Source organism: Eurytemora carolleeae, unplaced genomic scaffold (genome assembly GCF_000591075.1).
Source record: "Eurytemora carolleeae unplaced genomic scaffold, Eaff_2.0 scaffold554, whole genome shotgun sequence".
Taxonomy (NCBI): domain Eukaryota; kingdom Metazoa; phylum Arthropoda; class Copepoda; order Calanoida; family Temoridae; genus Eurytemora; species Eurytemora carolleeae.
In genome coordinates this window covers 79,310-96,150 of record NW_019396483.1, presented here as the reverse complement: position 1 = coordinate 96,150, position 16,841 = coordinate 79,310, and the positions used below count along the sequence as shown (strand labels likewise).

At 31.9% G+C, this 16,841-nt stretch overlaps 2 protein-coding genes and 1 long non-coding RNA gene across 3 annotated transcripts in view; all 3 read right to left on the bottom strand.

Annotated features, from left to right (window-relative positions):
* The window catches only part of LOC111704118 (post-GPI attachment to proteins factor 6), a 15,776-nt gene extending 10,630 nt beyond the window's left edge, over positions 1-5,146 (bottom strand). Inside the window, exons 1-6 of the mRNA XM_023476255.1 lie at positions 5,118-5,146; positions 4,175-4,258; positions 3,342-3,433; positions 2,548-2,633; positions 2,304-2,347; positions 1,111-1,261 (exon numbers count right to left, since the gene is read on the bottom strand). Of these exons, the coding sequence (XP_023332023.1) occupies positions 1,111-1,261; positions 2,304-2,347; positions 2,548-2,633; positions 3,342-3,433; positions 4,175-4,258; positions 5,118-5,146 (486 nt within the window). The remainder of the gene's footprint in view (positions 1-1,110; positions 1,262-2,303; positions 2,348-2,547; positions 2,634-3,341; positions 3,434-4,174; positions 4,259-5,117) is intronic.
* Positions 5,147-6,409: 1,263 nt separating this feature from the next.
* Positions 6,410-12,565, bottom strand: LOC111704122 (uncharacterized). The gene is made up of 3 exons (XR_002765747.1): positions 12,490-12,565; positions 7,718-7,788; positions 6,410-7,273 (listed from the first exon to the last, which is right to left on the bottom strand). It is a non-coding gene; the product is annotated as an uncharacterized LOC111704122 (long non-coding RNA).
* A 1,542-nt stretch (positions 12,566-14,107) lies between these two features.
* LOC111704117 (uncharacterized) overlaps positions 14,108-16,841 on the bottom strand; it is a 6,836-nt gene continuing 4,102 nt past the window's right edge. Inside the window, exon 7 of the mRNA XM_023476254.1 lies at positions 14,108-14,111. Within this exon, the coding sequence (XP_023332022.1) occupies positions 14,108-14,111 (4 nt within the window). The remainder of the gene's footprint in view (positions 14,112-16,841) is intronic.

The window sequence follows — 16,841 nt, the reverse complement described above, 5'->3', positions numbered from 1 at the left end:
GGTCTATTTTACCTATATAGGAGGGGACTTCATATCCGGGTCCATTTTACCTATATAGGAGGGGACTTTATATCCGGCTCCTTTTTTACCTATATAGGAGGGGACTTTATATCCAGGTCCATTTTACCTATAGAAGGGGACTTTATATTCCGGTCCATTTTACCTATAGGAGGGGACTTTATATCCGGGTCCATTTTACCTACATAGGAGGGGACTTTTTATCCGGGTCCATTTTTCCTTTGTAGGAAGGAACTTTATATCCGGGTCCATTTTTCCTGTAGGAGGGGACTTTATATCCGGGTCTTTTTTACCAATAGGAGGGGACTTTTTATCCGGGTCCATTTTTCCTATGTAGGAAGGAACTTTATATCCGGGTCCATTTTTCCTGTAGGAGGGGACTTTATATCCGGGTCCAATAGGAGGGGACTTTATATCCCGGTCCATTTAACCTATAGGAGGGGACTTTATATCCAGGTCCATTTTACCTATAGGAGGGGACTTTATTTCCCGGTCCATTTTACCAGTAGGAGGGGACTTTATATCCAGGTCCATTTTACCTATAGGAGGGGACTTTATTTCCCGGTCCATTTTACCTGTAGGAGGGGACTTTATATCCAGGTCCATTATACCTATAGGAGGGGACTTTATATCCCGGTCCATTTTACCTATAGGAGGGGACTTTATATCCAGGTCCATTTTACCTATAGGAGGGGACTTTATTTCCCGGTCCATTTTACCTGTAGGAGGGGACTTTATAACTTTTATACTCTTATACTATATTCCATTTTGACCTTAAATTGTTGCTCTGTAATCTAGTGTTTTTTTCGTGGATTTATTGTTTATCGGTTACAAACAAACACTCAAACAAACAAACAGACAAGAATATGTACAGATGGAGGATGCAGTTATTATCTTTATTTTTAATGTTAGGACGGCTACAATATATTTTTTTTTTACAAATAAACATAAGTGGTAATTTTATTTTTGTTTAGTGAGAGGTTGCAATTTGTTATTCTTATGAAAAGTTCTCAACTCACCTTATTGTATTGCGTAGGAAGGGATAGAGGGGAGGTTGCAATTTGTTATTCTGATGAAAAGTTCTCAACTCACCTTATTGTATTGCGTAGGAAGGGATAGAGGGGAGGTTGCAATTTTAACAGGGCACTGGGACACTCGTTGCTTTTTCATATCTTCCCCTTGACGCAGACTGCACTTTGTTATTGTAACATTTCCAGCACTTCCACCATTAGATACGTAGAACCTAGATACATAGATACATAGATACATGGATACATGGATACATAGATACATAGATACATAGATACATAGATACATGGATACATAGAAACATAGATACATAGACACATAGATACATAGGAACATATATACATAGATACATAGATACGTAGAACCTAGATACAAAGATACATAGGTACATGGATACATATATACATAGATACATAGATACATAGATACACAGATACATAGATACATAGATACATAGATGTATAGATACATAGATACATATATACATAGATACATAGATACATAGATACATAGATACATAGATACATAGATACATAGATACATATATACATAGATACATAGATACATAGATACATAGATACATATATACATAGATACATAGGTACATAGATGCATAGATACAACTTCTAGTTGCTAAGTTAGATATAACAATTACAGTGAAATTAGGGAATGGTTTATAGACAGCTACAGATTAATAAAGAGATTATTAAACAAAGGATCTAAGCTCTCGCCTGGAGCTCTAATTTGATAATATTTTATAGTTTAGAATACCATAAACATTACTAATTACTATATTAGCTTGCAAACATATAAGATTTTCAAATTGAAGTTTACTTCACTGCTTAATTTTTTATAAGCGGCTCATTGCAGGGGACATTAGTTTCAAACCGCAATTTGGCCCCTCAGTGTCAGATATGCGCCAAAATTCTAGTTTGGAACTAATGTCCCCTAATGTTTATCATATCTTTATCTAAATTTAAAGATAGAAACAATTTTATCTGCGAGCTTTTAAAGGGACTGTAAGCGTAATTTTAAGTGACCCTCCATTTACAAAGATGGCCAGGCCTGATTAACAACAGCACCGTTGAAAGCTTTGTCTGATCTAGTATTATCTTCCACATTTTTGAACAGATTATGGTTTCAATTGTCAAATCGGATAATAATCTTTTCATTTTAAAATTTCGTTTACAGTCCCTGTAAAGAATATTTGTAGGCTTAAAAATATAAAGTTTATTTTTTAAAAAACCTTTTTGTACCTGTAGTACTGCTGGCGAGATATTGTGTTGAATATCATTATATCCTGATAAAAAATATAATTTTTGAATAGATATTTTATTTAATTTTTTTTTTAATATGAACATATTTAGGAAAAGTTTTGTTAAAAAAAATGTTCTTCAATTTTTCTTTCTTTTATTTTTTTTTCTGGGAAATGGCAGAAATTCCAAACTAGAATATTTAAAAAAACATTTCTGAAAAAATTGCATGAAAAATATTTTTTCCCTGGTAATCCTGGAACACGGGTACTATAGTGATGATATCTTCTTGTACTGTGTACTCAACTCTCACTATTAGATCTGTACTGCAGCCTACAGTACATTATTCGAATCTATGTAAGAAAGTCAGAGGAAAAAAGTTTCTAAAAAAACCAGGAAATAAAGACTTTGGTGAAAAAGTCCCAATTTTCTCAAACTGTCACTGGAAATAAAGTCCCGAGTTTGGAAAAAACTAAGAAAATAAGACTTTTTTCTATGCATCTGCATATTAAATATATTTTGCTCCTTTTTTGCATGGTTGATCCTTTTTTCCGTGGACTTTTTTGTATATTAGTAAACTGGAACCAGTAAATAAAGTCTCAAAATGGAAGGACTTTATTTCCAGAGAAGTTTTGTTTTAAGGACTTTCTTACACAGAACATTTTTTGGTGCCAAAATTTAGGACTTTATTTCCAAAAATTTTTTTCAGAGAACTTTTTTCAAAGAGAATCTTTAGGCGAAGAAAATATAATGAATTTTACAGGGTTTTTTTAATTCTTTTTGATAATGTTTAATTTTCATTTACACTTTTTTGTTGTAAAAAGTTTTAATATTTCGAAAAGAGCGTTAGAGTTGACTCTTGAAGAGCCAAAATTCCAAGAAAATAGTTTTTTTTTCAATTTTTTTAAAAAGTTCTATTTAACACTCTTTCTTGTCTGTTTTTTATTGTCTATTTATTTAATCTTTTAAGGAAAATTTAGCGAATTATTTCAGATAACATAGTCTTTTCCGGATTATCTATTTTTTATTTTGAAATTTTACCATTAGATGTAGCTGACGGAGAAATAGCAGACATCATAAACCAGTTTCCAGGCTGTGGACCCTTTAGCTCTAGCAATCCTTCTTCGGAGGTTCTTGGATAGAATAATATTTATTAGCAATCCTTCTTCGAAGGTCCTTGGATAGAATCACATTTATTAGCAATCCTTCTGCGAAGGTCCTTGGCTAAAATGATATTCATTTGTTATCCTTTTTTCGGAGGGCCATGGACAAATAATGTCCATTAGCAATCCTTTATTTGAGGTCCTTGGATAGAACAATATTTATTTGTAATCCTTCTTCGGAGGTCTTTGGCCAAATAATATTTATTAGCAATCCTTCTTTGGAGGTCCTTGGCCAAAATAATATTTATTAGCAATCCTTCTTCGGAGGTCCTTGGCCAAAATAATATTTATTAGCAATCCTTCTTCGGAGGTCCTTGAACAAAATAATATTTATTAGCAATTCTTCTTCGGAGGTCCTTGGACAAAATGATATTTATTAGCAATCCTTCTTCGGAGGTCCTTGGCCAAAATAATATTTATTAACAATCCTTCTTCAGAGATCCTTGAACCAAATAATATTTATTAGCAATTCTTCTTCGGAGGTCCTTGGACTAAATAATATTTATTAGCAATCTTCAGCATCAATGGCGAAGATATCTTCGTTTTCAGATAAACCACATTTGAAAATGATTCAGTATATGAAAGCAAAAAAAAACATCATAATTTTTTTCTGAAACGAAGAACACCGACGGTGAACCGAAATTACAACGTCACTCCCTGTAAACATGTTATTTTGTCATTTGTTGTTTTTAAACTTTAAAGTTAAATAACCTGAATATAATATGATGCTGGGTTTCCTTGAAGGGAAGAAATTGAGGAGGAAACCTTCCTCCATCAGTTGATACTACAGGAAACCTATCAATGTTGAATACGATAAAACAGAGAAAAAAGCCCAATTCATATTATGAATCACTAACTACGCTACTATACCACTATAGACGTGTGCATTGTACAATGAGAACCAGAAAACTGTTGAATCAGAAGACACAATTAAACCAAAATACAAGTGTATTTGATGTTTTTACAAAGCAAACAGCTTAACTAGTAAGTTAATAAATTACTGATAAACTGAAAAGGGTCTGTTTATTCATACATTAACACAGAAAACATAATCTTGATTTGCCATTTAAAGAGACTCAGCTTAAATATTGCAGTCAATCCCTTTTATTCTAATCTGCAGCTAGTACAGTTTAACAGATATCCTGGAACTCTATATTATTGAATTTCTGTTCTGAATTGCCAATAAAATCATAAATGATTTGAAACTACCAAAAGTTAAATAAAACCGGATTTTTCCTCGAAATAAAATTTATTTTCAATATCCGATACTGCAAATTTAAGATATTTCTTTATATTTTCAACTTTTTCAGTGAAATATAATATAAATATTCCCCCCTAGCTTTACCTCCATAATCCCCCCCAACTTTGCTATATTTTTGTTATTACATGTAAATGGAAAGGAAAATGACTTGAGACATCTGTTCAATTTATATTTTGTCTTCTTTCTCTTTCTTTCCGTTTAAAAAAAAAGGAAGAGAACGGCTTAACCAAACTAAATTTGCGTGGGACCTGAGAGGGACCCAGAAAAGGCCCCCCCCCCCGCTGAAAAATAATTTCTCTAAAGATTTATTCTAAGACTATCCTACAAATATCTGGAAAATGAGGAAAAGAAGAAAAGAAACTTTAAGGAACAAATAAGTCACACGGATTTTACTGTTCGTTCCGTATACCCCGGCCCAGCATGTTGTCAACTTGATCAGAATTTGATCTCCTGAACATTTTCTTTAAAATTCTTTTTGTTTTAAAAGAAAAGGTGTAACAACACAACTCCATAAGATTATTAAATTATAAACAAAATGTGATTCAAATGGAATAGTGGGAACCCAGCGCATACCTAGCCTTGGTTAGGTTAGGTTGAAATAAAGTAATCTTTCATTTTTATTTAGCTTTTGTACATTATACTCAAATCAGATAATCTTAAAAACCATTTAATCCATTCTTAAAATATAAACGATTTACATTAAAATTTTCTCATTCCTTCAAAGTTTACAAGAGATATCTTGAATTTACTGAACTGATTTACTGACCTGATTTACAGAACTGATTTACTGAACTGATTTACTGAACTGATTTACAGAAGATTTACTGAACTGATTTACTGAACTGATTTAAAGAACTGATTTACAGAACTGATTTATAGAACTGATTTACTAAACTGATTTACAGAACTGATTTACTGAACTGATTTACTGAACTGATTTACTGAACTGATTTACAAAACTGATTTACTGAATTGATTTACTGAATTGATTTACTGAACTGATTTGCTGAACTGATTTACTAAACTGATTTACGAAACTGATTTACTGAACTGATTTAAATATTTTTATCAAAAAGAATACGATCTCAATGTGTAAACAAATATTTTTTACTTATGGGTTCTTATACAAAAGTGACTTGCACTTTTCTACTGCAGAAAAATAAAAAAGATTTCTCAGAATTAAACACTTTTAAACTAAGGTTTTGAATCCAAAAATTGCCATATTTCCATGGAGGGTCACTTGAAATTAAACCCACAGACCCTTTAACAGATCTATGAACTTTCTCTTTTTAGAATAATACCCAGAAAGTACAGTCAACTTTTTATAATAATACCCAGAAAGTACAGTCAACTTTTTATAATAATACCCAGAAAGTACAGTCAACTTTTTATAATAATACCCAGAAAGTACAGTCAACTTTTTATAATAATACCCAGAAAGTACAGTCAACTTTTTATAATAATACCCAGAAAGTACAGTCAACTTTTTATAATAATACCCAGAAAGTACAGTCAACTTTTTATAATAATACCCAGAAAGTACAGTCAACTTTTTATAATAATACCCAGAAAGTACAGTCAACTTTTTATAATAATACCAAGAAAGTACAGTCAACTTTTTAGAATAATACCCAGAAAGTACAGTAAACTTTTTTGTAACTAAAGTTATGTTTGTTCCTTGCTTGCAAACATCTTATTTTCTCTCTCTTCTGTAAAAATAATTTTGTCTTCTCTTTCAAAACTTGTTTTGAGCCTTAATTAACTTTCATTTATAACTTGTAAAACTAATTTTCTTTTCCCAGGCATTTCCTGTGTACTATCCCAGGCATTTCCTGTGTACTATCCCAGGCATTTCCTGTGTACTATCCCGCATCAAATTAAACAAAAACAACAAAAAGATTTCTTAAAAGAAGATTTGTTTAAATCTGAGGCAAGGAGACAGAAAGATAAATAAATGAGAAAAGTTTAAAATCCACGAAATTCAAAAATAAAACTATGCAAACTTTTTAGAAATGTCATCATTATTATGAAATCGTTCTGGCCTTTTAAATCGACATAATGAGCTTGTGAGCACTATCATTTCGCTTTATGTATACCAGAATTTCAAGCAGACATACAGAATCTATCCAAAACCAATGTTTAAACGTAAGGGGGAAGAAAAAAAGTTGAATTTGTGATAAAAAACTTTGATTAAAAGTAGGATTTCCAATTGGAATTTCTTTGCGCGGAATTATGCAAAATTGCGAAGAATTACGCAGAGTTACAGGGCTCGCAGTTGCGCGCAAGTAAATTCCACTTGTGTAAAAAAAGCGGGTTTTTAATGAATTAAACGGCGGAATAGATAGAACATTATGCAAAAATCGATTGTTCACCTAATAGCTGCTCGTAAAAGCCTTTATACACAAAAGATTACTAAATGTCGTCTTACTATTCCACAGTTTTTAAACTTACACTGAAACGTTTTGGTGGCGACAAGCCAGGGTTGAAGAGTTGGTGTTCAGGATCCATCTTGCTTCAAGGGTTTCAGGAGGAATCCGCCATAACAACATCTAGATAAACAAACAATAATTTTACTGCAGGGGAAAATTCTTGCTGGGGAAGTTGCTATTGGGGAAAATAGTGATTTGGGAGATTTTCGGTTCGGAAAGTTGTGACTGGGAAAATAGTGATTGGTTAGATTTGCGGTTGAGAAAATTGCTGTTGGGGAAGTGACTGAAAGTTGCTGTTGGGACAAATAGTGATTGGGGAGATTTGCGGTTGAGAAAATTGCTGTTGGGGAAGTGACTGAAAGTTGCTGTTGGGACAAATAGTGATTGGGGAGATTTGCGGTTGAGAAAATTGCTGTTGGGGAAGTGACTGAAAGTTGCTGTTGGGACAAATAGTGATTGGGGAGATTTGCGGTTGAGAAAATTGCTGTTGGGGAAGTGACTGAAAGTTGCTGTTGGGACAAATAGTGATTGAGGAGATTTGGGGATATCTTGGGGAAATCTAACCTGAGCAGTTTTGTAAGAGTTTAAGGGATAAATGCGTCTTGTAAACCAGGTCTCTTCAACTTTAAACAAACCTAAATTCAAATTTTTTACTGAGGTTTGTTTACAAACTGAGAGTTATTTACAAACTCAGGTTTGTTTACAAACTGATGTTTGCTCACAAACTGAGAGTTATTTACAAACTCAGGTTTGTTTACAAACTGATGTTTGCTGACAAACTGTTGTTTGTTTATTGACTGTGGTTTGTTTACAACGGAGGTTTGTTTACAAATGGAGGTTTGTTTACAAACTGAATTTTCTTTACAAACTGAGGTTTGTTTACAAACAGAATTATTTTTACAAACTGAGTTTTCTTTACAAACTGTGGTTTGTTTACAAATTGAGATTTGTTTACAAACTAAGCTTTGTTTAGAAATTGAAGTTTGTTTACAAATTGTGGTTTGTTAACAAAAAGCACTTCTAAAACTGCTTTATGTAAATACGTCAAAAATTATCTCCCCCTTCTCCCCCCCCCCCACCTCTCCTTTAATTTTAAACCTTGCTTTCATCTCAGTTTAGAGATTTCAATAAAACTTTTATCTTCCTGCAATAAAAGGATTGACAATTTTCGAATAGAGAATACAGAATAATTCTGTATTTTTATAAAGAATACAGAATACAGAATACATGACTCAGATTACAGGACACTTGATTGATTCTCAAATCGGGACAAAGAATTTTTTGGTTTTTCAAATATCACAGCTAGATCGCAGACCAAAGCTTATCAGTCAATCAAATATTTAGAACATAGGATACAGAATACAGAATACAGAATTTCAGAATACAGAATACAGAATACAGAATAAGTTTAAAGCATATTCTGATAAATATCCTGAATATTATTGAGAAGGAGCGTTTATGATTACATATTATCATATAATTATATATAAGTTGATATGATCAATATGCCCAAACAAACAATAATTTTTATCAGTATTTATGTTGTACAGAAGAATGTACATATTTGTCAAAAACAACCAAAATATTTTTTACTAGAAAGCTAAAAAAATATTATAAAAGATAATTAAATGGTTGAGAAAGTTTCATAAAATTGAATTATACAATGGACTTAAAGGGAATTCTTCAAAATGAACAAATCTATTGGCCGGTAATCGGTATAGATCGTCTTTAAAAATGAAGAAGAAAAAAGATTGTTTTATTTTTAAAAACTAACAAACCTTCATTTCTAAGAAGTACAAAGGGTTAAAACCAACGAATAAATAGATTTGAATTTCTGACAAACAAACCTTAACGAGCCAAAAATTTGCTAGTTTTATCAAAAAAGTTGATTCAACTTAACATTCATAAGTCACTTTGTTACAACATCACTCTTTGACCATCGCAAAGCACTGTAATCTTGGCAGGTCACACTTATTGCATAAAACGTGCTGGGTCGACTGTACAGTGGGTAGTCCAAACTGGACAGTATGACTCATGTCATGTACTGGGTTGGATCTGGCAAATATAGTCCTTAAACTGGGAAGTTCGTTAACGATCGTTAATGACATATCTTCATTAACAAAACAAGGAATTTAATAAACTATGCGATCCTTTCCAAAAATAACATTTTAAAAACAATCGGTTCATTTCTATTTTTCTTCAAAGTTAACGATTCGATCACCTTGTTTTTAGAAAAAGCAAAAATTATCTAAACATACATTTTGTCTTTAGCAACTCTAATCACAACGAATTATCTATAACTAAAACACGAAAAGAGAAAAATCTTCATCCACGAAGAGAAACAGTTTTTATTTTTTTTGCACACAAATCTAAAATATTGACTTTTATTGTAAAATACCGTGGACGGGATTGGTAAAATATCCTGCTGATGGAAATCCCAATGTTGCTGATTGTTTCTTTTCATATATAATTATAATAACAATACAGTAGTATTAGAGGAAATGCCGGNTTATATAGTTTAGTTAGACAAAGCGTTAAACTTTTGATCACATTTCACATAGAATTTCAGGATTAGACCTTTGATGTAAAAATTAAGCCAACCAATAAAAGAGGGTTAGTCTCTTCTAGACGGAAGGGTGTGGGGGGTTGGGGGGGGGAGGCAGAAATTCTAACTTTCGGTTAAAAAATTCATGACGTACTTAATTTAATTTATCCAACCAATATTTTCACAATCTTTGAAGACGAAGTTTTTGGTTGACTTTAGGAAAAATACTCGACTTAAGCCAGGATGATCTTCAACTGTCATAAATTCCCTGCTCTGCATTAAGGAAAGAGAGGGTAAACTTTACCAATTATACACTTCGCTGGATAAATAATCCCCCACCTAACATCTTCCCCCAATAACCCCTGTTTCCCCTCCCCCTTGTCCCCCCTTCCCCTCCCCCGTAGTAGAAGATAATTAAATAAGAAAATTATGAAGGAGAAGTATGAAGGAATAAAGGTAATGAAAGCAAAAAAAAAATAAAAAAATTCCCCAAAATATTTCCGGTCGGAAAGATTTAACCCTCCGGGCAAAATTACTAAGAAATTTATATTTTGTTGATTTAAAACTGTTCTTAAAGCGACTGTAGTCAAATGACTTTTCCATTAAAAAGAGGGGAACGCACAATTCACAATGGTATTATTTAAATCTCTGTCTGGTCTAGGATGAAAAAAATATCCATATTTGCTTAGCAGAAAATTGTGTATTTTCAATCATGATTTCTTTATGCATGAAAATGAAGTATAACAGAATTCACACTTTCTAGTTAAAATAATGACGACATTCTCCTAATCTTTTACTTAAATCGAGGTTGTTAAAGTTGTGAATCAGACCAGCCACTCGTTTAATTAATTAAATTACGATACAACTAACTAAACAGATATTACTACCTTATATTTATAGATAAATAATAGTTAACCTTTAGATCAATTTGAGCTGATATAGCATGCAACCCTGAGGTATTATTATTCCAATGATTCAGGATTTTTTATTTATAAAACTAGCTTTGGAACCCAGCTTTGCCGTGAAACAAAATTTTATAATTAGAAGAGTCAACATATTCAACTAAAAACTTGTAAACCAAGCTAAGAACATTATAATGGTTCTATTGAGTTCCCCAATCAAATGTGAGGCAAATCGGTCCAGGGGTCCCTGGGTTATAATCATATATACAAACAAACAGAGATTACTACTTTTTATATATATAAATCCAAGCTGGGGGATAAGCCACCTATCCCAAGTTACCCACATGGGAAAATGTTACAATTTTTTAAAAGTTTTGTTTCATCTCTCAAAATATTTTGGTGTTGCGTTGAATTTAATGATTATAGAACACGACTTCCTGCATCGAAACGGTTTTAGTCTCAAGAATATTCTACCTCACTGCAAAAAGAAACATACCGAAAGAGAAGGCCAAATGTATGCGAAATTACTGGGACGACTTTGTGACCTCTTAGATCTTCTAGTTTTTGATTTTACGCACAAGTAGGAGATAAACAAATTTATCCCTCTATATAAGACGTTTTGTTCTTCAAGAAATCCGATCGGTTCAGCCGTTTTGACGTTTATTGGATACAAACAAACAAACAGACAAACAAACAGACAGACAAACAAGCCAAATTTATATATAGAAGTGTATTTAAAGCTCAGCTCAGAGTATAAAGGAGTTGAGAGAGGACAAGTATTATATTTAAACGTTTCTATTTTAGAATTAAAGGGACTGTAAGCGTAATTTCAAGTAACACTTCATGCAAAGATGGCAATACCAAATTCAAAACAGTACCCTTGAAACCCATATCTCATCAATAAAGTGGAAGATATTGTCGTTTTTCTAAGAATAAAAGCATTTCCTGCAGTTCAAAAGCGAATTTCACTTTTGTAGAGAATTCACAGTTGAAAATAGTCTGTTTTCACAATTATAAACGGAGATCTGAGATGGAAATTAAAGATTTTGAGCCGCGGTTTAAATCCGCCGAAACCCGGTTTAAATTCAGCGCCGGCTTAAATCTTGAAACATTTGATACAATTTTTAGTGGAACCAACCATATTTAAACCGTGGCTTAAATCTAAACCGCCGATCAAATTCTTTAAATTCTGCCAATGTATACATTATTTTTACTAGACCAGACAAAGCTTTAAAGGTACCTTTTTGAATCGGACATTGAAAGCTTTTCATGGAAAGGTCATTTTGAATTATGCTTACAATCCCTTTAAGAGATAAGGGTACGGGAGTTTTGGGCTCAACCGAAGGCATTGAGAATAAAGCCGATTGGATTTTAAAGATTCAAAATTTTCGGTATAAATAAAACAATACGATGAGCCAAAATATTTTTTTCTAGCTGCAAACTTTGAAACTAAATTAAAATTTTTGTAAACAATAAAAATGGCTGACGCGGGCCTTAAAACTTGCTATCTTCATTATAATCAGAGATTTTGAAGGTTTTTTGGATTTCACTCTGAAACTTTGCACTTTTTTAAAATCATATCTCAACGAACCTGATTTATTTTATTTCATAAAACAAATTATAAGAAAATGCTTCGAAATAATAATCCAAACTATTTAAATTCCAAAGTGTGGTTTGTACCATTTTTGCATTTTCAAAATTGACGGAGATATTCAGAAGTCTACGAAATATTTTAAATGTTAAATATCTCCCTCTTTTTTAAAGATACAATGAAGGCAAACAACATTTTTTAACAGCTAAGACTCGTCTCTTAACTTCTATGCTTATAAGGACACCCTGTCAGTTTCTTTGCACTGTTTAAATTCATTTATTTAACAAATATGTTTAACCTTTTTTCTTGTTGATATACTGAGAAGTGAACAGACTTGACCCCTGAACTAACAGAATCAAGAAGAACAACATTCTGAAAATAAATCAAGATTGTAAATAAACAAATATCTAGAGGACAAGTTACAGTGGAGGAGGGGTCGACCTGTCCGCCTCATCATTTAGTCTGCTCATTAGTTTGGTAATATTATTATTATGGATACTGGTTATTATTATATCTTGTTCCTGGTAATATTATTATTGTTATAATTGTTGTAAGTTCTGTGGTAAATCAACAATTTTGGTTGGAATTAGTCAGATACTTGTTGCCAATATTATTATATATGGATACTGTATATTCATATATCTTGTTCCTGGTATAGTATTATTATTGTTATAATTGTTGTAATTTCTGTGTTAAATCAACAATTTTGGTTGGAATTAGTCAGATACTTGTTGTCAAGTTCAAAATTAATGAAATTATGAACTAATCTAAATGCATTCATAGGAATCAAATTCTATTTCGTTTTTGTTCATTTGAACTATTGTTTTGTTTATTTGAACTATTTTTTGGTTATTTGAACTTTTTTTTTTGTTCATTTGAACTATTTTTATTGTTTATTTGAACTGTTTTTTTGCTCATTTGAAATATTTTTCTTTAATTCATTTGAACTTTTTATTGGTGCATTTGAACTATTTTCTTCTTCATTACTATTTTTTTGTTCACTTGAACTAATTTTTGCTTGTTTGAACTATGCTTAAGCTCATTTAAGCTATATTTTATTTTTGCTAAATTAGAACTTTTTTTCTGTTCATTTGAACTACTAGCCGTAGCGATATCGGTCCCCTAGCCTGTCCCACTAGCAGCTGCAAAGCTCGGCCCAAAAATTTTCTTATCCCAGCCTAACCCTGAAATAATACACAAATTTCAACTATTTTAACTGGTTCATTTAAACTATTTTTGTGTTAATTTGAAATATTTTTGCATTTGAACTATTTTTTTGGTCATGTTAACTAGTTTTACTTAATTTGAACTATTTTTATGTCCATATGTGAAATATTTTTTTTGATCATTTAAACTATTTTGTGATGATTTTTTAACCTATTTTTTCATGAAATTTAAGAATTTAAACTGCTTATTTACAGATAAAATAGTTTAAATTAGGAAATAATGTGATTAATGAACTACAGGAAATGACGTCATTATCAGTAGTTGGAATCAACAATAATTCAAACGATCAATAGTTTAAATGATCAAGAGTTCAAACGGCAGTAGATCAAATGCGGATCCACACTAATGTCGAATACATTAACCTTCTCCTACGTTATAGTCTTCAGTGATGATGTTATTCAAACCTAATTGATTCCCTTCAAATATATTCCTTTTTATATTCCATAGTTGAATGTTAGTCAAGGGAAAACTTACTTTATTTCACAGATAAGATTATCTTATTTTCTGCCCTTAGAGGGGTTTGATATTCTTTTACGTTCATGTTGAAAACAAAATTACAATTAGATCATATCTGGCAGAACCCTGATAGACCTGGACAGTACTCCTATTCAAACAAAGTCCTGATAAAAGATGAATTTGAAAAAAATATCATAAGAAAAAAGTCCTCTGAGTGTGTACTCATGAGAAAGTTACCTAGATAAAAAATAGTATGACTTTTTTCAAATGATTTGTTTCTTCCAAATATCTTTTTGTGGATTTTAGACTTTTCTGGTGTTTACATTTTTTAAACAGATTGAATATAAGTGCTTTTTTTGAATTACAAGAAATACGATGAAAAAAAAAACAAGAATTAGATTTGATAACAATTTGTTTTTCAATATTGGCCAGCTGTCATGTTTTCACTGAGGAAAATCACAAAACACCTGTAAACCTAGAGAAAATAAAATAAAATGCATTTTGAAAAATTTAGATAATGTCAAGAAAAGACTATTATTTTTTCTTATTCTCATATTTTTAATTTGATATCTTTGCCACCTTGTGTCGTGTAAACCTTTGATACTTCAGAATACGAAGCTTTTGTATACAAAGAGAATAGAATATATATTCTATTCTCTTTGCTTTTGTACCATTAAATAATTTTGTATTTTTTTTAATTTGTTACTATTTTTAAACCTAAAACATAATTCCTGCAAAAAATTGATAATTCCAAAAGATGAATATAAGGTTGCAGTTCAATAAAAACTTAAAAAACAACTTTGAATGATTTTTTGTGTGACAAACTGCTGTTAGAAATAAGTAGTAAAAAAGTTTTGAAATGAAACAAAAATAAAAAATCATTATCACTCAAATGTCTATTTTTGGTTTTATGTATATCCGGATTTATGTATATCCATATTTATGTTTATCCGGATTTATGTTTATCCATATTTATCTATATCCGTATTTGTGTATATCCGTATTTATGTATATCTGTATTTATGCATGTCCGTATTTATATATATCTGTATTTATGTATATCCGTATTGATGTATATCCATATTTATGTATATCCGTATTTATGTATATCCCTATATGTGTATATCAGTATTTGTGTTTTCCTCACATAAAATGTTCGGATGTTTTTATGTTTTTCAATAAAATTTCCTTGTTTACATGAACCAAGATTACATTATAGAATTCTGACAATGTTTACAATAAAAGGCCTTAAAATAAATCCAAGCAGCTTGCATTTTGTGCTGGGGCCACTACACACGGGGTACGCTAGACCGTCCGGTAACAGTGAATGCAAAAATGGTACGATTGCACTTGACCGGGCAGTACCAGTTAATGCTTCGTACTACTGGTTTGGATCATGCAATCCTTGGTCTGATGTGGCCAAATCACAGAAAAAACGACACAACAACTAGTTATTTAAAAAAATCATACTAAGGGAAACTCTTATCTATCCCTGAATCTATTTGTTTTTACAAGATATATTAGAATTATATAAAGATTTTATTTCTTAATAGACATCTGTATATATACACTGCACAGCTTTATGTAAAGTACAACCCTTCTGTTTGCAGTAAACTGTACAGTGTTACATTCATACTATACAGTGTACAATGCACATTGTACGGTCCAATAAAGTATGTTGTGCTGTACACTGTATAGTGTACCAGACATTACCTATTTCACACTGTACGTACACCGGCGAATATATACACAAAATCTCTATAGTGTACTGTACACTGTATAGTGTACAGTCACCGACTGAGATATGCATACAATTTACAGTTTAAATGTAAATACAGTTTACTTTACACATTTATTTACATACACTAGCAAAAATCTATTTACAATTGTGGTAGTTACAAGTACAGGATAATATACTGCACTTCACATACACCGGCTAGTGTACACCGTATACTAATACACTGCAATTACACTGTATTTTGTACACTGTATGATAGTAAACTCAACATACAACGGCTACTGTACATCGTATAATAGTAAACCGTACATACACTGGCTATTGTACACCATATAATAGTACACTGTACATACACCGCGGCGACTGTACACCGTATAATAGTACAATGTATATACAACGACTACTGTATACCGTATAATAGTACACTGTACATACACTGGCTACTGTACACAGTATAATAGAACATTGTATATACAACGGCTACTGTACACCCGACACCGTATAATTGTACACTGTGTACAACGGCTACTGTGCTCCGTATAATTGTACACTGTATACAACGGCTACTGTACACCGTATAATAGTACACTGTACATACCCAGGCTACTGTACACTGAATGATATTAAACTGCACATACAACGGCTACTGTACACGTATAATTGTACACTGTATACACCGGCTACTGTACACAGTATAATAGTACACTGTAATACCCTGGCTACTGTACACTGAATAATATTAAACTGTACATATAACGGCTACTGTACACCGTATAATTTTACACTGTGTACAACGGCTACTGTACACCGGGTAATTGTACACTGTATACAACGGTTACTGTACACCGTATAATAGTACACTGCGCATAACCAGAGTCAAGTGTCTCATGATTTAAAAAAAATATTTTTGTCACCAATTTCCAACGATAGTTTAACAAATTTTTGAAGACCAAAAAACACTACACTGAATAATATTAAACTGTACATACAACGGCTACTGTACAGTGTACACCGTAAAAGAGTACACTGTACATACACCGGCTAATGTACACAGTACAATAGTACACTGTACATGTACCGGTTCATAAACTGTATAGTAGTAAACAGTAAATACAACGGCAAATGTACACTACATTGTACATCCACCGGCTATTGTACACTGTATATACACCGGGTAAGATCTGTATACACTGAAGAATATTGATTGAAGACGGGGGAGTGGGGAGGGG